Below are 25,376 nucleotides of genomic sequence, written 5' to 3'. Positions count from 1 at the left end.
TCCCTCGCCACACGCCCCTCCCACCCCGTCACCACCCTTACTTCCGTCTGACCCGATCGTGCTGTTGTCGTAGGGCTTGCTCGCTAATCTCTGTTCCCTAGTGTCTATTCGTGCAGCCACTTCTTGAGAGAGAAAAAAGCCAGAAGGAAAGCAGGGAAGCTCCTGCAACGTGAATGCCTACTGGCAATTGTCTTTCTGGTTAGTCAACAAAAGGGCTCTCCAAAACCTTGCAAGGACTGCAGTAACTAACTCCGGCCCTCTTTTTTCCCCCCCTCAATCCTTCAACTTCTACCCAGCAACAGACACCCTGACCTCGCCGTATTGGCCAACTTGAATCGTCATCTGCAATTCTGATTGGTCCCTCAAGATCTTTCGGATTTTTTTTTCAATTGGCGAAGCTGCCAGAGGATTTCCGCCCACCCCACGGTTGGTCCACTGGGGAGGCTGGAGAGGCGGGGTCGTTTCTGCGGGATTACTTTTCCGGGGCCGCTTCTGATTGGGCGGCGTGGAGCAATGCGCGCCACCTTTTAGACACCAAGCTGTCGGGAGGCTGACCCTGCCTTCTTCGTACTCCCCGCCGGTAAATCGAAGCCCAGCGGGGAGACTTCGGGTTCGGCCACTTGCTGGGGGCGAGGGGCTGGCCGCGGGGCATGCGAGGCTTGCATGAGCGGCGCTTGCGGCCGCGTCACCCTCGGCCTGTGTTTGGGGTGCACGGACCGCATTCACCTAGGTTCCCCAACTCCTGGCCCGGAGGTCAACAAACGCTGGTTGAATAAGTGCGAACAAAGAGCTGGGATGGAGGCAAGCCCTCTAGACCTCTTTTAGCAGTTGTCCCCGCCTACTCCCTTCCACTTCCAGGTCAGGGAGGTGTGTCCGAAGGAAAGGAGGAAGCAAATTCCGCCGGCGTTTGTACGCCGGCCACAATTTTGTAGTACGGCCTTCGCTTTTTCGTGGAGTCTCCTCACCCCGGAGTCGCCGCTTTAGGAAATCAGTTAATCTCTGGCTTTACTCTTACCACGTCCTCTCCCTGATCAATCCCCTGCACTTCTAGAGATTGAAAAATAACTGCAGAGAGGAAAGGAAGGGGCTGTAGTAGAATCAAGGAAACCTCATTCCCTGAGAGGCCTCCTGGAGAAGGAGAATTTCCTGCTTTTTTAAGTCGGCTACCAAAATCGGTTATTTCGCTCCTATTCCCAGAGCTTCGGTTGCTCTTTCACTTCCCAATTCCTCAAGAGCACTGGGCGACAAAGTTATGGAGAAGCGCCTGCAGGAGGCCCAGCTGTACAAGGAGAAAGGGAACCAATGTTACCGGGAAGGGAAGTACCGAGATGCTGTGAGTGGGTACCATCGAGCTCTGCTGCAGCTGCGGGGTCTGGATCCAAGTCTGCCCTCCCCGATACCTAATCTGGGACCCCAGGGCCCGGCCCTCACACCTGAACAAGAAAACGTACTGCGCACCACCCAGACAGACTGCTACAACAACCTAGCTGGTAAGAACAGGGCTGAAGGGTGGGTAGAGTGTCAAGGCCGGGACATGAAAGTCTGAGAACATTGGGAAAAACACTGACGTGCTTCTCTGCCGTCGTCTAGTTATTCTGCCATGAATTGAAATTTATTTTCAATCTGTAGGGTCTAATTGAGTTTCTGTAGAGCCGTACTTCTCAGACTTCACTTGGAGAGTTTGTTAAACACAACTTCTTGAGCCCTGTCCCCACGATTCCGATTTAATGGGTCGGAGGTTTGTGTGTTGGGCGATGTGTGTACCAATTTGCATTTCTAACAAACTCCCGGTTGATGCTGATAGGTTTAGGGAATTTCGCACGCTATAGAGAAAATACTGAACCTACGTTTAGAGTATTGTTTCTTTAATATTTAAAATATAGGAAGAGGGCTTCCCTGGTGGCGCAGTGGTTGGGAGTCTGCCTGCCAATGCAGGGGACACGGGTTCGAGCCCTGGTCTGGGAAGATCCCACATGCCACGGAGCAGCTGGGCCCGTGAGCCACAACTACTGAGCCTGCGCGTCTGGAGCCTGTGCCCCGCAACGGGAGGGGCCGCGATAGTGAAAGGCCCGCGCACCGCGATGAAGAGCGGTCCCTGCACCGCGATGAAGAGTGGCCCCCACTTGCCGTTAACTAGAGAAAGCCCTCGCACGAACCGAAGACCCAACACAGCCAAAAATAAAGAAATAAATAAATAAAAAGTAGCTATAAAAAAAAAATAAAAATTAAAAAAAAAATAAAAATAAAAATAAAATAAAATAAAATATAGGAAGGAAGGCACTTGCTTTAACTAGTGGTGTAAGTTATCCATCTTAGATATTTTGGATAGCTTTTCCTCATTTTCCTTCTTCCTATAAATCAGCTAGATGGTAACCTGGGTAACCAGTATCTTCCTTATCCAGCTGGCCTTGAATGAAGAGGTGGATTCCAGAGTTAGTATCGCTAGGATTAATCTGCTAAAAGAAGGGAGACCTCTTAGGTCTGTTTTATAGCAGGCAAAATAACCATAGAGCTAATTAAGTTATTTTGAAGTATATTAAAATATGCTAATGGTCCCAGTTGAGGCCACAGAAATTATTAGGAGTAGTTTTTATACTTTGTAATAGTTGTTTAAATGATTTTTTTTTTTTTTTTTGCTTACTACACCACTCATCAGCTGTGATTTGGTGAAAATCTAGCTTTTTTACAATGTGTGTCCAGAGCTCCTCTTAGACTCAAGTAACAGTAGTTAGAGTAGCTAATATTTCAGTTCATTCAACAATTATTTATTGGGTACTGAGGATACTGCAGTATTATAAAACAGATAAAGATCCCTGCTCTCATAGGGAGATGAACAAATAACAAAAGAGGTAACATGTATTAGAAGATGATAAGTAATGCGGAAAAGAATAAAGCAGAAAATGGGGATAGGGACTTCCCTGGCGGTCCAGTGGTTAAGACTCCATGCTTCCAATGCAGGGGGTGCAGGTTCCATCCCCAGTCAGGGAACTAAGATCACACATACTGCGTGGAGCGGCCCAAAAAAAAAAAAAAACAGAAAAGAAAATGGGGATAGTGAGTGCCATAGGCATGGAAGTGTTAGGTAGTGGTCCGGGAAGGCTCATTAAGGTGACATTTATGAAATGCCGTGTTTAAGCCCTTTATACACATATACATATAAACCTATTTAAGTGTCACAGCAATCCTTTGAGGTAGATTTAAGGAAACATCTAATAAGTGGTGGAGCTAAAAATTAAACCTGGGAAATCTTAATTGCAGAGCTTAAGCTCTTATTGCAGAATACTGTACATTATTAGAGAATAGAATACACATTGGGGAATTGACCAGAAATGAAGGAAATGAGATGGGTACTTGTAAATATCGTGACTCTCCAGGTGGACTTGAGGGCAGAGACTGTGGCTTATCCATCTATAGACCCTCTGCTTGGGGGTGCTTGGTAGATGCTCCATAAAGACTCACTAAAATTAACAAATTTCACTTACATGTAAGTGAAATTTACATGTTGGGCAATTTATTTATAGTATCTCTCATCTTTATAAAAATTCTGCAAGGTAGTTATGATTTTCCCCATTTTACAGATAAGGAAATCAGACCATGTCACTGTCTAAAACCATCCAATGGCATCACATTACACTTAGGAAAATATTCAAACTCTGACCTTCCCCGGCACGGCCTGACCTGATCTGGCTCCTCCACGGACCGAATTCACAAAGCATGCGTCCACCTTCCAGCTTTGTAGGATCTCTTCTGTCAGCTAGAATGCCCTGTCCCTTGAATGACCCTTGTCATTCAGATCTTGGCCCAAAAGTCACTTTCTCAGGGAAGCCTTCTGTAATCAAACATCACTCTGACCTCATTCACTCTCTGTCCCAGCACAGTTCTGTTTTCCTCAAAGCACTAATACATAAGTGAATTTCTTAGTGCATTCCGCCTACCTGGGAACTGGGATGCAAGCTCTATTTACTCGTCAAGGTGTCTGTCTCGTTCCTCTCCTCTCCTGCTCCTAACTCCGCCTAGCACATGGTCAGTTCTCCATAACTAGTTGTCGAATGAATGAATGAAGCTACAGTGATGGGTTAGCTGACCGCTTGGAAGTACCTAAGTATTGTTATAAACCATACGGCCACTTGGTGGGGATGTTGTAGAAGGGATGCAGACATCAGCCCTGATTCTCCTTCCTTCTCAGCACCGTGATTTAATAATGCTGTGTTTAATCCCACAGTTATAAAACAGGGAATGCATTTACCTTCTTACTTATAGAAAGGCAGAACACTGACCTGAACATTGCCTCCTAAACAGATTTGTGGTTTGAGGTCCCATTCTTTCATCCAAGGGAATAGTGAAGTAATATATCGTCATTGAGAATGGTGGTAATTTTTGAGTTAGAGAGTCCTTGATTCAGATTTCTTACTCATTCCACCTAGAAGCTGTGGGATCTTGGACAACTTACTTGACCTTTGTGAACCTTGATTTCTTCATCCATTAAATGGAGATGGTAACACATACTGACTTCAGAGGGTGGATGAGAAGATTAAACAAGCACATAGCACAGCGCTTACTATTTCCTCACACAATTAATGGCAACGGTTGTTGTTAACAGAGCTTCAGTACGAGCATTGTGGTGAAATGGGAGATTCAAGACAGAGAGCCTCGGGTAGAAGAGATACACTGAAGAGTTTGTTTGTTTGTTTGTTTTTTTAAAGATATGGCAATTTATTATTTATTTTTATTTATTTATGGCTGTGTTGGGTCTTCACTTCTGTGCGAGGGCTTTCTCTAGTTGCGGCGAGCGGGGGCCACTCTTCATCGCAGTGCGCAGGCCTCTCACTATCGCGGCCTCTCTTGTTGCGGAGCACAGGCTCCAGACGCACAGGCTCAGTAATTGTGGCTCACGGGCCCAGTTGCTCCGCGGCATGTGGGATCTTCCCAGACCAGGGCTCGAACCCGTGTCCCCTGCATTGGCAGGCAGATTCTCAACCACTGTGCCACCAGGGAAGCCCCCAATGAAGAGTTTTAATTAAATAAATTTTTTTTTTTTTTGGCTGTGCCACGCAGCATGCAACATCCCAGTTCCCCGACCAGGGATCAAACCCGCACCCCCTGCAGTGGATGCGCAAAGTCCCAACCACTGGACCACCAGGGAAGTCCCCATAAATAAATTTTAAAGTATGTTCTTATCAACTTTTATAGCTGGGCCTGACCCACACTAGGTACGTGCTAGGCATTTGGTAGATAGTGAAGTAAACTGTGAGGTATGTAAAGCTTATATTCACTGCTGTATCCCCAATCGCTAGAAGAACGTCTGGCACGTGGTGGACACTTGAATGTATTTGTTGGATGAGTGAATGTTGACATCATCCTAGGTTTGGTACTGCCTTGAGTTGGGCAATGGAACTTAGTGTAATAAGGTCCTCCTCCCTCTTCTCTCTTCCTTCCATTTGGCCCCATTAGCCTGTCTTCTTCAGATGGAGCCAGTCAACTACGAACGGGTGAAAGAATACAGTCAGAAAGTCCTGGAGCGACAGCCTGATAATGCCAAGGCCTTGTATCGGGCTGGAGTGGCCTTTTTCCACCTGCAGGACTATGACCGGGCTCGGCATTACTTCGTGGCCGCTGTCAATAGGCAGCCAAAAGGTGAGAGAAGGGGACTGAAGCAGTAAGTACAAAAAATTGTTCCACCGAGGTAGTATCTGTGGGAAGGTGTTTTATTTTATCTTCCAACTTATTGAATTTTGAAAAGAGGTAATAATACGGTCACATGTTCAAAATTCAAAAAGTATAAAAAGATATATGACAAACAGGCCTTCTACTCCTGTATTCTTGCCTCCACAGGAAAGCAATATTGTACATGCTCGAGAAATAATCTTACAATGTTGTTTTTCAAGTTTCAGTTCCTAGATGGGGCCAAAAATAGGATCTGGATTCCAATGAATAAACATGATAATCCTCATTTCTACCAGTTTTCCAGCTGGGGTCCGGCCTTTGCTTAACTATCCATTTATCCTTTAGCTCAGCTAACCCCAGGTATGACCTAGAAGAAGGACAGGCCTCCTGAGAGAAAATTTGAGGCTTGTTTCCAAGGGCAAAAGAATATTGTGAAGAGAATGACAGACTCATTCCTGTGTTGGTGGTTCAGCACTGAAAATTGTCTCCCATTTTGCATTCTGGCTTAGAGCGGCTACTGAAGTAAGAGGGTCCCCAAACATACAGTAATTCAGCAAAATCTCTCTAATTGAATGGGAAAGCCATTATGAATTAATAAAGATATATGAGCCGTTGTTCACATTTCTTACCTTCAAGTACATAGATTAACTGCCAGCCATGTATAGTAGCTTTAGAGACTTGCTCTGACAATAACTATTTCTTCAAGCTCCTTTTCATTATTAAGTTAGCATCCCTGTACAAGATTTTTTAATAATGCAAATAATGAATGAATGAGATTTACTATTGCATAGAATTGTTGTGATCTATGCAAATGGAAAGATTTTAGGAAATGGAAGTGTGTTCATAATCCTCTTCTGCCCAGAGGTACGATTATGGCCTGTCTCTAATTGCCTTCTTTGCCCTGTTCTAAGACGCCAGTGTCCGGCGGTACCTTCAGCTAACGCAGTCGGAACTCAGCAGCTACCATCGGAAAGAGAAGCAGCTCTACCTGGGCATGTTTGGTTAACAAAGAAGAAAGATACCCCTCCACTGGAACTTAGGTGAACCATTAAAGACTCATCAAGGGGAAACCTGAGCCTCAGCAAGAGAAATTAACCCCATACCTCTGACCGAGGTGAACTTCTATTTTGTTTCTAGTTCTGCACGAACTCTTTATTGCTTACATAGTCTGTGTCTGTTTTTGTTTCTCCATCTATGTATTTATACGGCTTTTAATATGTGGTATTATTAGGGATATTTGCCTTGAGAAATACAACCAGAAAACATTCATCAGTTATGGGTGGAATTAATCATACCTTTGGCATAGATTTTAATGATAGATGTTGGTAGATGTAGTCATATACAAAGGAGAAGGCTAGCAGAGGATGAAGTAATAAGGAAGGCAGAAAGGAGTTTCTTCCTTTGTTTCCTCAGATGCCCAAAGCCAAACTTACACAGGCCACAAACTGGCAAATATACGTACTGTGAAACTAGACAATTATAAATTGGGCCCACACGGCTCAGAATGAAAGATTTGAAATTAACCATCTTGATTAAAATAATTCCTTTGTCTTAATGTTCCACATACATTCAGATTCTTTTTCCCCCACAAAAATATCTAGTTCCTCTTGTTTCTCTTGGTAATTTCTAGTCCTTGCTATTGTTCACACTCAGATCATTAATATAGTATACTTATTTTTTTTTTATTAAACCCTTCTGTCTTAAAACTTCTGGAGTCAAGCATTTAAGTATATATTTTGTAATCTTTTAAAAGCCCTCATGCCAAAAAAACACTCATAAACATTTTAATTTTTAATAGGTGCATATCTATAGTATGCTCATTTCTCTAAAAAAACATAGGAAAGACAGTTTACCAAGTCTTCTAGAAACAATACCATAAAAGAACAGGATAAAAACATAGATCTGTTCGTTACTTGTTACCTGCCCCCTTGTATTTTGCAGGAGCTCACTTCCTTAAAGAGGAGGGAAACAGTGAGGAAAGGTTCTCTTTCCTTAGGGCCTTTTAAGCACCAACGAACTTTCTGGAAGATTTGTTGGGCATGGGTGCAGGCGCAGATCTGGTGCAGTCATGGCTCAGTAGGAGGCTTCATCAACCAGGAGCTCCTTTGTCATTCTGCTAATGTCCACAATGTATGAGTTGTACAGAGTAGATAAGACCATAATAGCACTGCTTCTACCTTTATGAGTGAAGGTAATAAGCATGTGTCATTAGCCATCATACACAGACAGATTTCAGACAGAAACCCCTTAGTCTTGCCAAGTGTACACAAGCTCTTCTCCCTTTATCAGTAATGCCTCTCTTTCAATGAGCTAGGCTCCTCTTTGAGTCTCCCTGTACCCTTAAATAATACAACCATCAACTTACAAACAAAAAGTTTTCATACCAAATGATCTTTTAAGTCCAAGGACAGAACTAACAAAAGTTGAATATTTTATTCCTCTTCCAAGCTTCTTAAATTTCTAAGCCTAGACTGTTGCCAAATTATGTCATGGTTGTGTGTTATGTTTGTTTGGGGTTGGTTTTGCTTTGTGATTTTCTTTTTTTCCCCTAAGACTTGATGTTACAGTAAGCTATGTTCTGCATCAATGAGGAAAAAAATAAAACTGATATTTAAAAATATATTGTAGAAATTTATTGCACTAACCCTTTTTTAGCACTACTAAGAGACAAAGTGGTCAGACTTACATTTCGGTCTTTAATTTGAAGGCCAGCTCCTAACAGAGATGTTAACGAACGGGAAAGTGGACAAAGGTAGGCAGTCAGATGTGGGTCTGGAGGAGGTCTGGCCAGCCCACATGCTGAAGGAATCAGCCAGAGGTACCTCAGTCTCTGTACTCAGAAGTTTGTGGAGGGGGAAGGCTGCTCACCTTACCAATCCTTAATGGTTTCCACACAGGATTTGAGGGTTTGATTGAAGAGAAAGCATTCATGGTGATGTGAGGATTCATACTGCACATAAGGGACAGTTTAGAACAGTGTTTCCCTCCAAACCAATACCCACCATCTTTACAGTCTTGCCAAAATCACATACTACCTATTCTACTTTTTAGTCAATATTTTATTTAAATATATATTTTGAAAGGAATTTTTGGACAGAGGAATATGTTAAATGATACCATGGGGCCGTAATCAGCAAACCCTAGGCTGAAACCATAAGATGAATAAACCAATTTCTTCTATAAATTGCAAGGAAAAAGAGAGGGGAACCTATAAATTAAAAGAAGTTGAAGAGCCACCAACCAAATAAATGTGACTGTACTTTGGATTCTGATTAGAAGAAAACAACTAAAAGTTTTTATGAGACTGTGTGTGAAATAAGAAAAAATATATATATTGATCTCTTCCCAGGTCCTGGCACAGATCTCCTAAAACCCTTGGAATTTGGATTCTGATTTGAAAAAACAACTAAAAGTTTATGAGACAATCAGGGAAATTTGAACAAGAATTATTATCAGTTTTGCTGAGTGTGATCATGGTATTTGGTCTTTTTAAGGGTTCTTTTAGAGGTGCACGCTGAAATTGCTTACTGATAAAATTGGAGAGGGGACTTTAGAGCACTTCATATCATTTGCCAAGAAACACAAAAAACCCAAAACAAAACAACCAATCAAACATAAAAATAAATGTATTTTACAGTAAAAAAAAAAAAGTATTAGTGTATATTGAAGTAAACCATCTTTGGAAACACTGGCTTTGGAGAAAGGGAAATCCAATGTGAAGGGCTAAAATGGTGAGTTTTGTGAAGCTAAGAGCAAGTGAAGGCATACACTTACAAAATACCAATTAAGAAATGAAATCCTAAACTAGGAATAGGTCTCTAAAACTGGAGAGCAAAGGGTGGTTGTCTGAAAACTAAATCAGCTTGTAGCTCAAAAGCAAATAACTTCTCAGGGTTAAACTCTTAATAGCCTGGGGCCTGGCCCATCCCACCATAAAAGGAGGCTGATTTTGGCTCAGTAGAAGGAATAATTATCCAACAATTAGGGTTGTCCAACAGTAGAATATGTTTCCTTTGGGAATAGTGAGTTCTCTTTCAACACTTGGCAAAAGGAGGATCCAGTGTTGGACTAGAGGTTAGATGAGCTGGCCTGTGGTTCGTTGAATCCATGGTTGGGACTGTCAAGAGTAGTGGAAACCAGAGAAAGTTCTCTATTGATCACACCTCTACAGACAGGCCTACACTGTTCTTGGTGTCCAGCAGATAGATAAAGTGAGGCAACTGTGGCCGTAATTGTGTTGGCTGCTGCTTTAAACATCTTGCAAATTCTTGGCTGCCACCTCCAATGAAGAAAGCATTCCATGCTGGGAACTAAAGGCAAATGCTTGCTCTTCAGGAGAATCTCACCAAGTAACACATCCTCTTTAGTTAAGTATTGCACTTGGCCGAGACAGTAACAAGGTTCCTGTGTTCCCCAGATGGTCCAGAGAAATTATATACATTATATATACATGTACACATATTTATTATGCCTTGCTTTTAGGAACTGATGTTCTGAGGCAACCGATTTCTTTTTTCCCCCCTCCTTTTTTAAAAAAATTGATAGATAATTCACATACCATAAATTTCACTCTTTTAAAGGCAACTGATTCTTTTTTTTTTTTATTAATCAATTTATTTATTTTTTATTTTTGGCTGTGTTGGGTCTTCGTTTCTGTGCAAGGGCTTTCTCCAGTTGCGGCGAGCGGGGGCCACTCTTCATCGCGGTGCGCGGGCCTCTCACCATCGCGGCCTCTCTAGTTGCGGAGCACAGGCTCCAGGCGCGCAGGCTCAGTAGCTGTGGCTCACGGGCCTAGTTGCTCCGCGGCATGTGGGATCTTCCCGGACCGGGGCACGAACCTGTGTCTCCTGCATTGGCAGGCGGATTCCTAACCACTGCGCCACCAGGGAAGCCCGGCAACTGATTCTTATAGGCATTTTGATGTGATTCTTACTCCAGGAAAAGGTGCTCCAGTCAGCTAAAATAGCTCTTACTGTATGTATGTATATCTTGTCTTGTTTCACCAAGGAGTTAAGGCAGTAATGTATTTGCATAAATAAAATTAGCCATTTGAAAAATAAAAGATTATTCCAACACAAGAAAAATGAAAAGCGTAGAATTCAGTCTCTCAGCCATGGAAATGTTAAGCGTCAACTTTTGCTTCCCATAATAACCCAAGTAAGGAGCTTTCTTTGGCCAAATCTTTGATGCTCAGCTCTGTCTCCTTCCTATGACTCAAAAACAACTTGCTAGTGAGAGTTCACAGGGCTGAATGTGACAAATCCAAAGAGAGAGAAGAAATTCAGAACATTCACTCATATTTTCATCTTTTTCTAAATACTCCCTCCTGCTTTTTTTGCACTCAGTTCCTTATGTGCCAAAGAGAGAGAGTTTGTGGGGAGCCCTCTGGTCCATCCTACAAACACCACTCTTCACCACAGGCAGGGGCAGACCCTTCTCTTACATTCCTAGAATGCTTTTTCCCCCCATGCCACATCAACACCCCAAATTCCCATTTCTTTGCTATCTCTACTGTCAGTAACTACCTGTGTGACCGTACATGAGTAATTTGACCTGTCTAGGCTGTCATCACACCTTTTAAGTGAGGGAGTTAGACCAGATGAACTCTAAGATTGTCTCATCTAGAGTTTCTTGCTTTAGTTTTCCCAAGCGCCAATCATTTCCATTTCACAAGTCCTCCATCTGCCCCCACACGCCTACCACCGTGGAGCTTAGTGTTTTCTGCCTTGCAGTTTGTCATCTTCAGAGACCTCAATGCACATTTAAGACATGCAGGCAAAAATTTCAAGCCATCAATACAGTATCTGTTGTTGAAACAGTCAATCAAAGGCCTTTCTACATGGAAAGCAGAGGGAAAGGGGTAAGGCAACAAAACCAAACACTCAAAAGGTCAAAAAAGAAAACAACTTCTAGTTCAAAGTTAACCATCTTCAACAGTGTTTTAAACCAACATGGTATCTGAAGTCATAAGCCAGGGTTCAAATCTGGCTTGCCCCTTAACTAGCTCTGTGACCTAGAACAAGTTAACGTTGATTGTTCAGTCTCAAGTTTCCTTGTCTGTGGGGAAAAAAGCGGGGAGAGGGATAATACCTCATAAAGTTGTTGAGGATTAAATGAGTATTTATGTGAAGTGCCCAGTACATCCCAGGACACAGGAGGAGCTCAACTACAACAATAAACCATAATTGTGTGAAATTCCCTAATTTGTACACTTTTCCTAAGTAAAGTCTACACTGCCCTCTGCCTCTCTCACTTTTTTCCTCATAAACAACCTGACCCCCACCCCCACCCCAAGTACAGGTATCAGATTCCTAGAAGGTCTGGAGGAGAGCTGTGAAAGAATCAGCAGGCATGCAGGTTTGTGGAAGAAACCAGCCAAGACCAGTTCAGAGAGATACTTTTCACTGCTAGCTTTATGGGTCCAAATGCAGAGTGAGAAGCGATTACACCTCGGGAAAATTCCCGGTGCCCTTGGTGAGGAGTTGACTGAGATGCGATGCCCCATAAAGTCCTGCTGTCTGGCTGGGAAAAGAAAAGGGTAGGAACCTACAGCCTGGGCAGAATCTTCATTCTGTCCCCAGCAGGGGAAATGAGATGCTTCCCACCTTCCATGCTGCCCCCTAACAGTGGCAACAGCAGGCCTAGCATCAGGGCATGCTCTCACAGATGTTAGTTTTTGGGGCCGAGTACAAAATTTTTGGGTGGCCCTCCAGCACTGCTGTTCTGTCTGTCTGCTGTCGGGGAGCCAGGGATGGGCTGCACTCCCAGGAGGGGGCCAGCCTCTGGATCCGGTTTGCTGCGTTTGGCCAGGTCCTCATTGTGAGCCTTGCGGATGTGGCGGTACAGGTCCCCTGACTGCGTGTAGCTGCGCAGGCAGTAGCGGCACTCGTAGGGTCGCTCACGCGTGTGCACTGTGGCATGGCGCCGTAGCGTGTAAGAACATGAGAAGGTCTTCCCACATGTCTTGCAAGTGGGAACATCCTCAGTAAAAACCCCAAAGCTTCCTGGGGCTGCTTCATACTCAGAAGGCAGGTAGAGTGGCTCGTGCAGGGTGGGGGGAGCGGGCAGGGGTGAGGTCACCAGTCCTCGATGATACTGCCCTGGACCTGGCAGCAAATGGTAGGGTAGTTGAGGATCTGGCGGCAGGAAGTGGTCACTGGCCCCCACCTCCTCCAGTCCTGCTGCCCTTGGCTCTTCAAAGGCCTCTGGCTGGGGGGCCTGTTCACCATACATTGCTCCTCCAGGTGGGAACAGTCCCTCAGGACCCCGAGGCTGTTCCTCCGAGGCATCGGGCTCCTCATCGGAAATCACAATAGCTTCTACTTTCACCTGGACCAGCTCCGCTTCTGCTGGGGCTGGAGCCTGGGATGGAACTGGGGCTGGGACTGGGACTGCAGCCGAAGCTGGGGGATAGAAGCCTTGCAGTGGTCCTCCAGTTCCCCTTGGTTCCACCACCCTCAGATTCTCAGAAACCACATCAAGGGGAGCCAGTGGCTCCACTGAAACCGTTGGGAGGCCCGAAGAGAAGTAGTTCGCAGGGTTGGTCTCTGTGGAGCTACTGGGGCTGGCAAGAGAGACGTCAGCCACTGGTGGAGGAGGTGCCCGCAGATGCAGTGAGTCAACCTCCACGCCAGGCTGTGTAGTATCAGCCCCAGCCGGCATCGGTGGCTCATCTGGAGGACAGACAGTAGGTGAGGGAGCTGCTGAGCTTTTCCATTCCCCTTTGCCCCAGTGGCCTGATGTCTCTGCAGATGCCAACGAAGATTGGGGGCCACGGGAAGTGCTGGACAAAAACTCCAAATTAGGGTGCTGTGAGTTGGTTTCTTCCTCCTTCTTGGTACTATCCGCCTCTGCCAGGGCCCGGGCTTGCAGCCGCCGCTTACACACCTTGACAATATCATTCATGTGCAAGTAGCTGGCAGCTGCCAGCACATCCTCCACAGGGGTATCCCCCCTCAGGACCAGCTGGCCAGCATACATAAAGTCCAGAAGCAGCCCAAAGGCTGGGGCTGTGACAATCTCGTTGTGGATACACACCAGATCCCTCTTGTCCAGTTCCCGCTCTTTATAGAAAAGCTGGAAAAATGGGCTGCAGGAGGCCAGCACAGCCCGATGGGCCAAGAACTGGGTGCTACCCACCATCACCGTGCAGTCACAAAGGAAACCCTGCGACCGCTGCTCTCGGAGGCTCTGCAGCAGCTGCTGGCTGTGTTCTGGGAACTCCATAGCACCCCACGAAGGGAAAGGGACCCTAGGAAGGTCCCCACCAGTGGCTCCCTGGGAAAAGAGGACACGGGGTTAGGGCAGGTGACCCTCCCATAAACCTTAACGTCACCTCTGAGCTATTACTTGCCACCCCAAAGCCTCTGGCAGCACCGTCCTGACCCCAAGACCCTCGCTTAAATTACTACCCTTCTTTCTCCCAGGTCACACCCAGTGGTCTACTTTTAGCCCCGCCCCTTCGGCCTAACCTTAGCAGCAGGCTCCGCCCCGTCCACAAAGCCCCTCCCCGGAAGTCCCGCCTCCTAAGCAGCCTCCGCTTCCTCGATGCCCACCCGGTAGCTTCCAGCACCTCCTCCAACTAGAAGTCTCGCCCCCAGGCCTTTGCGGGCGATACCTCTACGCCCCACTCCGGGAACTCCCTGAGCCTCTCTCGCATTCCAGGGGCTAAGAAGTCCGAGGGTGGGAACTAGCAGAGAAAGCTGATCTCTTCACTCACCGCCGATCAGCCACAGGGAGAGCTCCGCCCCTTCCCACCTTCTCAGTTATCATTGGCTCAAATTTGCCTTCCCTCGTCACGGATTGGTTCACCCTCCACTAACCATCCCCCCGGCTCGGGGCGGCGTCTCCAAATGGGTGCTGGTGGCCGTCGCTCAGGCAGCTAGGCGCCCGATTGGTTAGCGCTCCTGTCCTAAACTTTTCCTTTTCTAACCTCCTTCTTTGCCTCAGATCCCTCTGGATTGGCTGAGCTTTTCCAGCTACCTGAGGCAGTAGGAGTGCGACGCCCTCCGGATCGGCCGCGAGGCCCGCCACGGCGCAGAGCGTTGTGTCTTAGCGGACAGCGCGTCACCCTCGCTGCTGGGTGACCGGGAAAAGGAGCACCTACAAGCTGGTGTGGTACCCAGGAGGCCCGAGTCTTAGACCCGGCTCTGCTGTAACCGTGGGCGATAGCTGCACCTCTCTGAACTGCAGTTGTTTCTTGTAGGTCCCTCCCTCTCTCAAAAACTCCAAGATGCCCTGCTGCCTCACTCCCTCCAGTCTGATGGTTCTGGGCTCCTGGCTCAGCAGTGGTGGTGTCAGAGAACTAGCAGCTGCGCGAATGCAGTCGTAGTGTCCCTAGCCTAAACTCTATAGCCAACTTACAATAAAGAGATGAGTGGCCTTCTCTGTCTGGAGCGTAGGGGGCAGTAGCTGGTAGGAAAGGAGGGAGTGGGCCAAGGCCCTAAAATGTCCCTGGGCGGGAGAATAAAGAGCGTGACTACTTCTGAAGAGATCTTCCAGAGTTCCTAGACAACAGCTAGTTGTCTAGCCACAACTACTGAGCCCGCGTGCTGCAACTCCCGAAGCCGGAGTGCCTAGAGCCCGTGCTCTGCGACAAGAGAAGCCACCGCAATGAGAAGCCCGCGCACCGCAACGAAGACCCAATGCAGCCAAAAATAATTAATTAATTTTTAAAAACCCCGACATAAGTAACATTTTCATTTTCTAGGAAAAATAACTCTATTTTCCAAAATCAAAAAAATATGTAGTGAAAATAGTGGCATTGTTTTACATTTTTCCAAATTTCTTTAATGTCTGGCTTAATATAAGACAGCTGGATTCTCACATCTGTTTCTGTTTTCAAACTATTATGAGATATTGTTTTGATTATATGAAGATTAAAATCTGACCTCATACAAATGGGTGGGCGTGGAATTTCACTGGCCATGGTGAGGAGTTTGTATTCTATTCTGAGTATAATCGGGAGCCATTGGTGGGTTTTAAGCAGGGGAGTGTTCTGACATGATTCTTGCTTTTAAAGGCTTATCCTAAAAAAAAAAAAAAAAAAAAAAAAGGCTTATCCTGCCCAGTCTGGAGAAAGGAGCATAGGGGATCAAAGTGGGAGCAGGGAGAGAGCTGTGGAAATTGTTCTGCAAGAGATGATGGTGGCTAGACAAGGGTAGTGATGGGGGAGCTGGGGAGAAGTGCTGGGTCAACAGAATTTGCTAAAATTAGGCTAGGAGATGAGAGTCAAGAGGAAAAAGGATTCAAGGATGGCTAAAATCTTTGCATGAGCAATGGTGTGGCTGACAGCCATTTTCTGAGATGGGGACAATGGGGTAGGAAAATGGAGAGTTCTGTTTTGACGCTTTAGGTAGAGCTTTCCCTCAGCCAGTTAGACTTGTGAGCTTGAAGATCAGGGGAAACACTGGGGCTGGAGATATACATTGAGAGTGTCATCAGCATATAGATGGTATTTAAAGCCAGGGCACTGGAGGGAAAACCCTTGTAGGAGAGAGGGCTGTGGAGCTGCTAAGCAGTGAGGAGCATAGGCTGTGCAGGAAGCTTAAGCGGTCATGTTTCTACAGGTTCAGAAGAGATCAGAATGAAGATGAATCTGAGATTGGGCACAAAGACTGTGTGCTTGACACACTCAGGGGTTGCCAAACATACTGGACCTAGATTTTTAAAATTATAGTTATTTTGGGAATTCCCTGGCGGTCCAGTGGTTAGGACTTCACGCTTCCACTACAGGGGACACAGGTTCCATCCCTGGTCGGGGAACTAAGATTCTATATGCCGTGTGGCGCAGCCCAAAAAAAAAAAGATTACATTTATTTTAACCTCTGTATAAACCCCTTTGGTCAACACAGACTAGTGGCCACTGTGGCTTAATAAGCCTAATGTGTGCTAGATTTCAGCCTCTCTCACACCCAGGCGCACCATTAAGCAGGGCACAACTTGCTGGTTTTGCTTCTCAAAACTGGAATATACAAACCCCCACCCTGGGGTACACAGAGCTACAGGATACCAGGAAGCATCTTTCTAGAGCACCATTCAGTCAGATTTTTTTATAAATTTATTTATTTATTTATTTATTTTTGGCTGCATTGGGTCTTTGTTGCTGCACGCAGGCTTTCTCTAGTTGAGGCGAGCGGGGGCTACTCTTCGTTGCGGTGCGCAGGCTTCTCATTGCGGTGGCTTCTCTCGTTGCGGAGCACGGGCTCCAGGCGCGTGGGCTTCAGTAGTTGTGGCACGCGGGCTCCAGAGCGCACGCTCAGTAGTTGTGGCGCACAGGCTTAGCTGCTCCGCGGCATGTGGGATCTTCCCGGACCAGGGCTTGAACCCGTGTCCCCTGCGTTGGCAGGCAGATTCTTAACCACTGCGCCACCAGGGAAGCCCAGTCAGATTTTTTTGATAAAAGTTTTTATCTGGGGAATAGGCATATTAAACTGGCATAGATAGACTATGGCACATGAAAAAAAAAGTATGTAAATTTTAAAGCTAAAACAGAAGAAATTTCATACTTATTGCAGTAACTTTCCCCCAAGGAAAAAGGTTGAAAAGCTTTCTTCTATGTGTTTTTGTATTAGTAGAAATTAGAAAAATACCTACCATATATTTAGTAGCTGTTAACTGCTAGCAATGTGCTAAACACATGATCTCTAATTCCATTATAGCCTTTCTTATCCCCATTAGACAGAAGAAGAGACTGAGGTTCTTGTGAGACTTGGTTAAGTAACTTGGCCAAGGTCACAAAGCTAATAAAAGGCAGAGCTGAAATTGAATCTAGGTCTATCTATCTTCAGAGTCACACCCTTAACCACTTTGTAGATTTGTCTTCCTGGAGTGTCCCCGAGGTGGTCCTCAGGGTTATTGTACCCATGGCCAGAGGATTCAGACTCAGCAGGGGGCAGGATTATCCTAGCTGTTGGATGAACTGGTGGCACAGAAGCAGGAACCTAGAACCAGTGAGAGGCGCAGCTAGGATGGATGAGCCTTGCTCAGAGATTGCCCTCCAGGGGCTGGACCTGCTGCTTGTGTGTAAATCTTTGGGAGACAGGTGACAGACATCATCACGAGGGCCCCTCTCTACTACTATGTAGGTTGGCAAGACCTATTCTTGCAGCAGGCTGTGTTCTCCAAGGTGGCCTTAACAAGATCTTCCCTCCCACATGCTCCTTTTACAATATGACATTGGTGCTCCTTCCATCCGGTAAGGTCTCTCACCTTGAGCCCGGGAGGAACTGTGACCCTCAGAGAGATGTGATGCTGTGTGACTTCTGAGGATAAGACATAAAAAGGGATAGAGCTTCCACCTGGTCCTCTTGGGATGCTTGCTCTTAGAACCCAGCCACCATGCTGTGAAGAACCCAGGCCACACGAAGAGGGCAACTGTAAGTGTTTCAGCCATAGCCACAGCCAGGCTTCCAGCTAACAGCCAGCTTCAACTTGCCAGCCATGTGATTGAGCCATCTCAGAAGTGGATCCTCCAGTCCCCAGCGGAACTGCCCAGCTGATGTCGCCTGGAGCAGGAGTACACCTTCCCCACGGGGTCTTGCTCCAATTGTAGATTTATGAGATAAATAAACTACTGTGGTTGTTTTAAGCCACAAAGTTTTGGGGTGGTTTATTGTGCAACAAAAGTTAAATAAAACAATCCTTCAGTAAACTTTCCTCGCACTCCGAATCTCAATACAGCTGATTGTTCTTCATTGCTATTTTCTTTCTGTTCTAGCTTGTCTCTGATTCTGGAGCTTTGGAGGCAAAGAGATCAGGGCTTGGGGAGGATTTATCATGGCCAAACCATGCCTGGGGAGCTTGAAGAGATCATAATAGATTCAATATGAGAATGAGGTCAGTCAACCCACATTTGTTAAACTCCATTATTTGCCAAGTGCACTGTTAGGTGCTAGAGATTCGATCACTGATGCAAATAGATCCCAAGCACCTGTTCTGTGCCAGGGGCTCTTCTAGGCATCAGGGATATAGAGGAACACAACAGACAGGAATCCCTGCCTTTCTTGAGGGGAAACAGGCAATATGCACATACATAAATTAATAAGATGATGCTAAATAGGGCTAAGTTCTATGAAGAAAACAAAACAAAGCAATACAATAGGAGAGTGATTGGGGTGTGGCTACTTGAGTCAGGGTAGTCATGGAAGGCCTCTTGGAAGTGGTGATATTGAGCTTATAACTGAAAAATGAGAAGGAGCTCCCCCATCCCCATCAGGTGAAAATCAGAGCCAATAGCGTTTTAGGCACAGGAAATAGCAAGTGCATTGGTCTCAAGGTGGGAGAGGAGGCCAAGTGGCTGGAGTGGAGGAAGCAAGAGGAAGAGAGGCAGAAAATAGAGTTGGCTGAATCTGGCCCCTGCCTCGTTGGTCAGTGATGGTTTTATTCTAGTGCCCTGGGAAGCCATTGGGTCTTAAGTAGGGGATTGACATGATTTGACGTGAGTTTTGAAAAGATCACTCTTGGCAAATAAGCACATGAAAAGATGTTCAACATCCTTAAGTCATTAGGGGAATGAAAATTAAAACCACAATGAGATACTATCACACTTATTAGAATAGCAAACAAATAAATAAACCCTGCTGACAATACCAAGTGCTGGTGAGGATATCAGAGCAACTGGAACTCTTATACCTACATAGACAATTATATAACATTTACACCACACAGACACAGTAGGTGTAAATAACCTCAAGAGCATTGATAATAGTAAACTATGTTAAATAGGAAATGATGAGTTTTAAGTATTTATTGCTAATGATTCTGACTCTAATTACAATGTGTGGTTTTTTTCCCCCACACTTCCAAGCAATTCTCAAACACCAGCTGAGTGTCCTACGATTTAACTCAATTCTGACACCATCGACACAGAGATAGTATCAGATTCCACAGGTTAAGGGCTCAGTCCTACAAGACTGCCCTCCACTTCAGATGGCGATAGTAGGTCCCGGTTGTCATCTGTCCATCTGACTGGCTATAGTTGAAGGTTCCAAAGACCACCCCCCTGCCCACCTCCTTGGGTTCAATTAATTTGCTAGAGTGGCTCACAAAACTCAAAGAAACATTTCACTTACTAGATTACCACTTTATTATAAAAGACCCTAACTCAGGAAGAGCCACATAGAAACGATGCCTAGGATGTGGGATGGGGAAAGGGCGTGGAGCTTCCATGCTCTCTCTGAGCTCACCACTCTCCCAAGTTCTCCAGGTCTTCACCAACGCCAAGCTCTCTGAACCCCATCCTTTTGGGTTTTTAATGGAGATTTTCACTCCATAGGCAGGGTTGATTAATTTATTAGTCAGGTCAGGGAGTTGAGACTGAAAGTTCCAACCCTCCAGTCACTTGGTTGTTTCCCCTGGTTTAGGTGCTTTCCAAAAGTCACCTCATTAACATAAATTCGGGTGTGGTTGAAAGGGGCTTGTTATGAATATCAAGACACATTCATCATCTTATCACTTAGGCAATTCCAAGGGTTTAGGAGCTCTGTGACAGAAACGGGGAAAAGGACCAAATATATATATATTTATTGTAAATCACAGTATCACACTTTTGTTTTTTTCTAACTTTTTATTATGAACAATTTCAAGCACACAGAAGTAGTAGGAAAAGTGTAAGAAACCACCGTTATCCATCATCTGGCTTCAACGATTATCAATATATTGCCAAACTTGTTTCATCTACACCTCTGCCTTTGTTTTTTAGTATAATTCATTTAATTGTAAGTTGACAATTAAATTATTGTTAACATTTTAAAAATATCTATTTATTTATTTTGGCTGCGCTGGGTCTTAGTTGCGGCATGCAGGATTTTTAGTTGCAGCATGCAGGACTTTTAGTTGCAGCATGCAGGATCTAGTTCCCCTACCAGGGATCGAACCCGGACCCCCAGCATTGGGAGCGCGGAGTCTTACCCACTGGGCTACCAGGGAAGTCCCAAGACAATTAAACTTTTAATAATGGTTGTGTTTACCCACTGGCTTGCAAAATTCCTGAAATATTAACAGCTGGCTTTTGTAGGGGGCTCCAGCACACCACTGTCAGCAGGTAAGGTTGCTTTTGCGGGGAGGCTGGCTTCGAAAAGAGGAAAGGAGGGAGTCGGGGCTGTTGAGGCCCTGCCCTCCGTCCCCCCATCTGCTTCCTTATGTGGTTGCAGGTGCAGGGGATCCCCAAGGAGTCTGAGCAGCTGACTGGTGACCTCAATCATTCTAGGAAATGCGCAGCGTCAATGGAAATTGGTGTGTGGCAGCTCTAAGAAAGCATGAGATCTCTGTTCGTGCAGGAGGGAAGGTCAGGCTTTCTTACAACATACAAAAACTTAGGCAACAGGGAGTTTGCTCAAGGTCACAGAGACTGTCTGGGCTTTAGAACGAGCTGCTCTTGCTGAGCCTTTATCATAGGTCCGCGTCTCATGGTGTTTCTGCCTTTCTTCCCATGGTCCTTTTATCAGTCAGGGTTTTATTTATTTATTTATTTATTTTTATTTATTTTATCAGGGCACAGACCGCATGCTCACTCTGGTTAACTGAGGTGAGTTTAATAATGGGACTATCTACAAAACTGTGAGCAGAGCTGAAGGAACAGACAAGGCTCACCAGTTCTCTAGGTCCTTGGGTGTAAGGGGGCGGGCGAAGGGGCGAGAGGGGGGTTGAGAGGAGTGCAGTGACTTGAGGTTCTCTTCACACCTGTAGGGGGCGCTGCCTTCTGGGCTCTGACTTTGCGGGTTTCATCTCTAAACTACCAGAGCCAGGCAATGAATGCCTGAATATGCAAGAGTCTTGGTGTCAGGCATTCTGAATTTGAATCCCGACCCTGAGTGACCTCAACCTTCTGAGCCTGGGACCTTCTTTGTAAGTGGGAGTAATAATAAAGCCTGCCTGGTGGGGTTGCTGTATGGATTAAATGAGATAAGAACAGCTACTTACTATGCTTACTATGTGAAAGCAGTCTTCAACTATTTGCTGAATGAATAGATTCTGCTAAAGCGCTTTATTTATGCCATCTCTCATTAATTAATTAATGCCTTTTAAAAGGATTTACTGAGCATCTAGTCTACGCCGGACACTGATAATTTGTGGGAGTCTGGCATTTCGACCGCTGTTGGGCTGGACAGAGGGGAGGAGCTTCATGGATTCCCCGCCCACGACAGCGAGGCTCAATGGAGTCCGTGGAGGAGGCGAGTCCCTCCCACTTCTCCGGGGCAATCCCGGAAGCGGGCTTGGGGTAGTTGCTGTATTTCCGGTCTGTCTGGAGGCTCCGCTCCCGCCGCAGCTGTAGGCCCGGCTGCTGTCCAGCCTCCTCCGGGAAGATGTTCTACCACGTGAGCAGGGCACGGGGTGGCGGCGAGGGCAGGGTCGAGAGGAGGAGAGAAGCGGAGGACCGGGACTAGGGGCCGCTTCTTGCCTCACATTCCTGCCGCTTCTAGCCTGGTCTCCATCCCCGTTTCCCCGCAGATCTCCCTGGAGCACGAGATCCTGCTGCACCCACGCTACTTCGGCCCCAACCTGCTCAACACGGTGAAGCAAAAGCTCTTCACCGAGGTGGAGGGGACCTGCACCGGCAAGTGAGTGTCGCGCCCTCCGTGCCGCCTAAGCAGTGAGCACACGTCTCCCTACGCCTGCATCCCCTCCCCAACTCCTACACATCCTGAAAGGTTCTGCTACCTACCCTGGCGAGCCCTCTCACCCTCCCAGGAGCCCCAGGCAGTGAGATGCTTCCTGGTTTGGGTTCCCACGATTCCCTCTGCGAAGCTGGATCACGGAGCTCCCTTCCTTCAGCCAAGATTGGTCATTCATTTACTCTGCAAACATTTCTAAAGCTCCAGCTGTGTGCCAGGCTCTGTGTCAGGCACTGGGAACAATGCAGTGAAAAAGATAGAATGAGGTCCGCCCTTGTGGAGCTCACAGTCTCTTTTGATTCTGCTCTTTCTCTCCGTCCCAGGGACCTGGCATGGCACATCTTGGGCCTCACTAAAGGTTTGTTGAAGGAACGCGTGAGCAGGAAAAAGCAGATTGAGAGTTAGGGGGAGGAAGGAAGAGGACTGAGACTTGACCATCTCTGGGCTCTGCACGGAGGAGCCTCGCCCACGGTGATGTAAATGAGTGAGGATGAGCAGGGCTATAGAGTACTTGGGCCTCCAGCATCACAGTAACTTGGGGTGTTCTTGGAACATACAGGTTCCTGAGCCTCATCTCATCCCTGCAGCGTCACGACTTTCTGGGGGAAGGCCTGGGAACATGCATTTTAATAAGTTTCTCCCAGGTGATTCTGAGGCATCTCCAAGATTGAGGTCTCTTGGCTCAAGGACTGCAGCCCTTTTGGACATTTATTGTGAAATTACGAGAGCAGCATGTGGCATTTTAGATGCTGATCAGTGTCGTGTCTCCTCTCTTGATGATTAAGCTCTGTGGGGCAGGAGTGCCATCTATTTCCCCTTTGTGCCGCCCCTTTACCCCCAGGCTCAGTGTCTCTTGTGGCAGATGGCTTTAGAGGCTTTTCCACACACAGTGCCTTTCTCTTTCTCATCCTCCTTGCAGGTATGGCTTTGTAATTGCTGTCACCACCATCGACAATATCGGTGCTGGTGTGATCCAGCCAGGCCGAGGCTTTGTCCTTTATCCAGTTAAGTACAAGGCCATTGTTTTCCGACCCTTTAAAGGGGAGGTCGTGGATGCCGTTGTCACTCAGGTCAACAAGGTAAGACCATCAGGGGAGGTAGTGGAAAGGTCCCTCCCTTAGAAGATCTGGGATGGATCCCAACTCGACTTGTTTTTTTGTTTTTTTTTTTAAAGATGGACTTTTTTTTTTTTTTTTAAAGCACTTTTTTTTAAAATTTTTATTTTATTTTTATTTATTTATTGCTGTGTTGGGTCTTCGTTTCTGTGCGAGGGCTTTCTCCATTTGCGGCAAGCGGGGGCCACTCTTCATCGCGGTGCGCGGGCCTCTCACCATCGCGGCCTCTCCCGTTGCGGTGCGCGGGCCTCTCACCATTGCGGCCTCTCCCGTTGCGGAGCACAGCCTCCAGACGCGCAGGCTCAGTAGTCGTGGCTCACGGGCCTAGTCGCTCCGCGGCCTGTGGGATCTTCCCAGACCAGGGCTCAAACCCGTGTCCCCTGCATTGGCAGGCAGATTCTCAACCACTGCGCCACCAGGGAAGCCCCCCAACTCGACTTGTTAATAGCTCTGTGTCTTTGGCTACATCACTTCTTTGTGCTTCAAGCTCCCTCACCTGTCAAATGGGATGGTAATCTTGCTCTGCCTCACTCAGGGGCATGTAAGTCATTATTGATAGTCAAAACAATAGTAGCCTCCATTGATTGAGTCGTTCCTCTGGGCCAGGTAATGTGCAAAGCCTCACAGTGACTCTGTGAGGTGAGTGCTTTTATCCCTGTGCTTTTTTTCTCCAGGCTGAAGCTTGGAGAAGTTGTCTACTGGCCAAGGTCATGTGGCCAACAGGTGTTCAAATCCCAAGTTCCGACAAGTTCTAGGCCTCAGCTGTTTACCACTACACTTCCTTAACTTAAAACGAAAGCTTGGAAAAAAGAAAGAAATGAAAACAAATGCCAAACTTCAGAGTGGTTTCAAAACATGAAGAATATTATTTATATTAGGGACCAGATAAGGATGGGAAGCTTAGAAGACTTTGGGGGACAAAAGAAAAAGCAAGGTCACTCATTTCCCTTCTAGGTTGGACTCTTCACAGAAATTGGGCCCATGTCCTGCTTCATCTCTCGACATGTAAGTCTAGGCACCCTGGCTGGGTCTAAGGAGGAGACGGGTATCATGAGCATCTGTTGAAGCATTCTTTTAAAGTACTCTTACCCAGTTTCACCTTCCTTTCAGTCCATCCCGTCAGAGATGGAGTTTGATCCTAACTCCAACCCACCATGTTACAAGACAATGGATGAGGTAAGTGGGTGGGAAGAAGTCAGTGAGAGGGACAAGAGAATGAGCCACTCCGAGGGAGAGTACTGGCCTGGGTGTGTCTGAGGATACTGTTCCCTCCTCCCCAGGACATTGTGATTCAGCAGGACGATGAGATCCGCTTGAAGATTGTGGGGACCCGTGTGGATAAGAATGACATTGTGAGTCTCTTGCCTGCCTCTACCAGGCAGAGCTGATGATTTCTGCCTACCCAGAGTTCCTGGGGGTTTTGTGCTCTTCTGCTTGGAAGAAGAAATGGGTGGGCAGAAGGCCTGAGGCTGAGGGTTAGAGGATAGCTCTGTGCTTGCTCTGGCTTCATTTCCTTTTTACCTTCTGCAGTTTGCTATCGGCTCCCTGATGGATGATTACTTGGGTGAGTGTCAGGGTCATTGCCTGGAGGAGGGGTTTGTGGGTGCAGGGGGTGGATATGGGATTTAACGCCTGAACCACAGATGACAGAAACTCTCCTGTTATCTGCTTGGGAGACCAAGGACATGTGCCTCTTGGGATGGGAAGTCGATGGTTAGGGCTGCCCCAAGCTCTGGGCCTAACCAATGTGCTTTTCCTGTTCTCGGCAGGGCTTGTGAGCTGAGCACCATGACCTCCTACCTTGTTTGGTCCTTATCCAGGAGGTGTGACTGTCACACTTCCCGTGTTGTCCAGAGGCCCAGGCTGGCTGCTGTGGAGGAGGCAAGGAAGGTTTCTTGTCCTCAGAAGACATCTGGCTCTTCTTGTGGCTTAGCAGCCACTCCCAGATTTCTGACTGTGTGTTCTAACCATAAAAGGTCCTTGA

At 46.5% G+C, this 25,376-nt stretch overlaps 3 protein-coding genes across 7 annotated transcripts; 2 read left to right on the top strand and 1 right to left on the bottom strand.

Moving 5' to 3' along the window:
• The first annotated feature begins 57 nt into the window (after positions 1 to 57).
• On the top strand, positions 58 to 8,284 carry TTC9C (tetratricopeptide repeat domain 9C). Of its 3 annotated transcripts, none has more exons than XM_007174385.2 (4): positions 58 to 426; positions 1,198 to 1,490; positions 5,452 to 5,634; positions 6,576 to 8,284. In XM_007174385.2, the coding sequence occupies exons 2-4, from the start codon at positions 1,253 to 1,255 to the stop codon at positions 6,668 to 6,670; spliced, it is 516 nt and encodes a 171-aa protein (XP_007174447.2). In that variant the 5' UTR covers positions 58 to 426; positions 1,198 to 1,252; the 3' UTR covers positions 6,671 to 8,284. The 3 variants fall into 3 exon arrangements, with proteins under 3 accessions (XP_007174447.2, XP_007174446.2, XP_007174445.2); XM_007174384.2 differs by lacking the exon at positions 58 to 426 and adding an exon at positions 447 to 580; XM_007174383.2 differs by lacking the exon at positions 58 to 426 and having other exon boundaries at positions 587 to 1,490.
• Positions 8,285 to 9,332: 1,048 nt separating this feature from the next.
• On the bottom strand, positions 9,333 to 14,413 carry ZBTB3 (zinc finger and BTB domain containing 3). Of its 3 annotated transcripts, none has more exons than XM_057552067.1 (2): positions 14,384 to 14,413; positions 9,333 to 13,941 (listed from the first exon to the last, which is right to left on the bottom strand). In XM_057552067.1, the coding sequence occupies exon 2, from the start codon at positions 13,888 to 13,890 to the stop codon at positions 12,334 to 12,336; it is 1,557 nt and encodes a 518-aa protein (XP_057408050.1). In that variant the 5' UTR covers positions 13,891 to 13,941; positions 14,384 to 14,413; the 3' UTR covers positions 9,333 to 12,333. The 3 variants fall into 3 exon arrangements, with proteins under 3 accessions (XP_057408050.1, XP_028020383.2, XP_057408049.1); XM_028164582.2 differs by having other exon boundaries at positions 14,282 to 14,408; XM_057552066.1 differs by lacking the exon at positions 14,384 to 14,413 and adding an exon at positions 14,237 to 14,321.
• A 7,412-nt stretch (positions 14,414 to 21,825) lies between these two features.
• POLR2G (RNA polymerase II subunit G) lies at positions 21,826 to 25,376 on the top strand. The gene is made up of 8 exons (XM_007174382.3): positions 21,826 to 21,980; positions 22,114 to 22,223; positions 23,197 to 23,356; positions 24,347 to 24,397; positions 24,503 to 24,568; positions 24,673 to 24,744; positions 24,923 to 24,956; positions 25,162 to 25,376. Exons 1-8 carry the CDS (start codon positions 21,969 to 21,971, stop codon positions 25,173 to 25,175), a joined length of 519 nt encoding a protein of 172 aa, XP_007174444.2. The 5' UTR covers positions 21,826 to 21,968; the 3' UTR covers positions 25,176 to 25,376.

The sequence above is a fragment of the Balaenoptera acutorostrata genome, chromosome 9 (genome assembly GCF_949987535.1).
Source record: "Balaenoptera acutorostrata chromosome 9, mBalAcu1.1, whole genome shotgun sequence".
NCBI classification, from domain to species: Eukaryota; Metazoa; Chordata; class Mammalia; order Artiodactyla; family Balaenopteridae; genus Balaenoptera; species Balaenoptera acutorostrata.
Note: the sequence above shows the minus strand (reverse complement) of the source record. Positions and strands in the feature narration are given on the sequence as shown.

Excerpts from the sequence above, each read along its gene's own strand:
- TTC9C (XM_007174385.2), top strand. The coding sequence starts at position 1,253 with ATGGAGAAGCGCCTGCAGGAGGCCCAGCTGTACAAGGAGAAAGGGAAC. Across the intron at positions 1,491-5,451 it reads CTGCTACAACAACCTAGCTG|CCTGTCTTCTTCAGATGGAG; the intron begins GTAAGAACAGGG and ends TGGCCCCATTAG. Across the intron at positions 5,635-6,575 it reads TGTCAATAGGCAGCCAAAAG|ACGCCAGTGTCCGGCGGTAC; the intron begins GTGAGAGAAGGG and ends CCCTGTTCTAAG.
- ZBTB3 (XM_028164582.2), bottom strand. The coding sequence starts at position 14,323 with ATGCGAGAGAGGCTCAGGGAGTTCCCGGAGTGGGGCGTAGAG. Across the intron at positions 13,942-14,281 it reads TCCCGGAGTGGGGCGTAGAG|GGAGCCACTGGTGGGGACCT; the intron begins GTATCGCCCGCA and ends CTCTTTTCCCAG.
- POLR2G (XM_007174382.3), top strand. Across the intron at positions 24,569-24,672 it reads GTTACAAGACAATGGATGAG|GACATTGTGATTCAGCAGGA; the intron begins GTAAGTGGGTGG and ends CCTCCTCCCCAG. Across the intron at positions 24,745-24,922 it reads GTGTGGATAAGAATGACATT|TTTGCTATCGGCTCCCTGAT; the intron begins GTGAGTCTCTTG and ends TACCTTCTGCAG.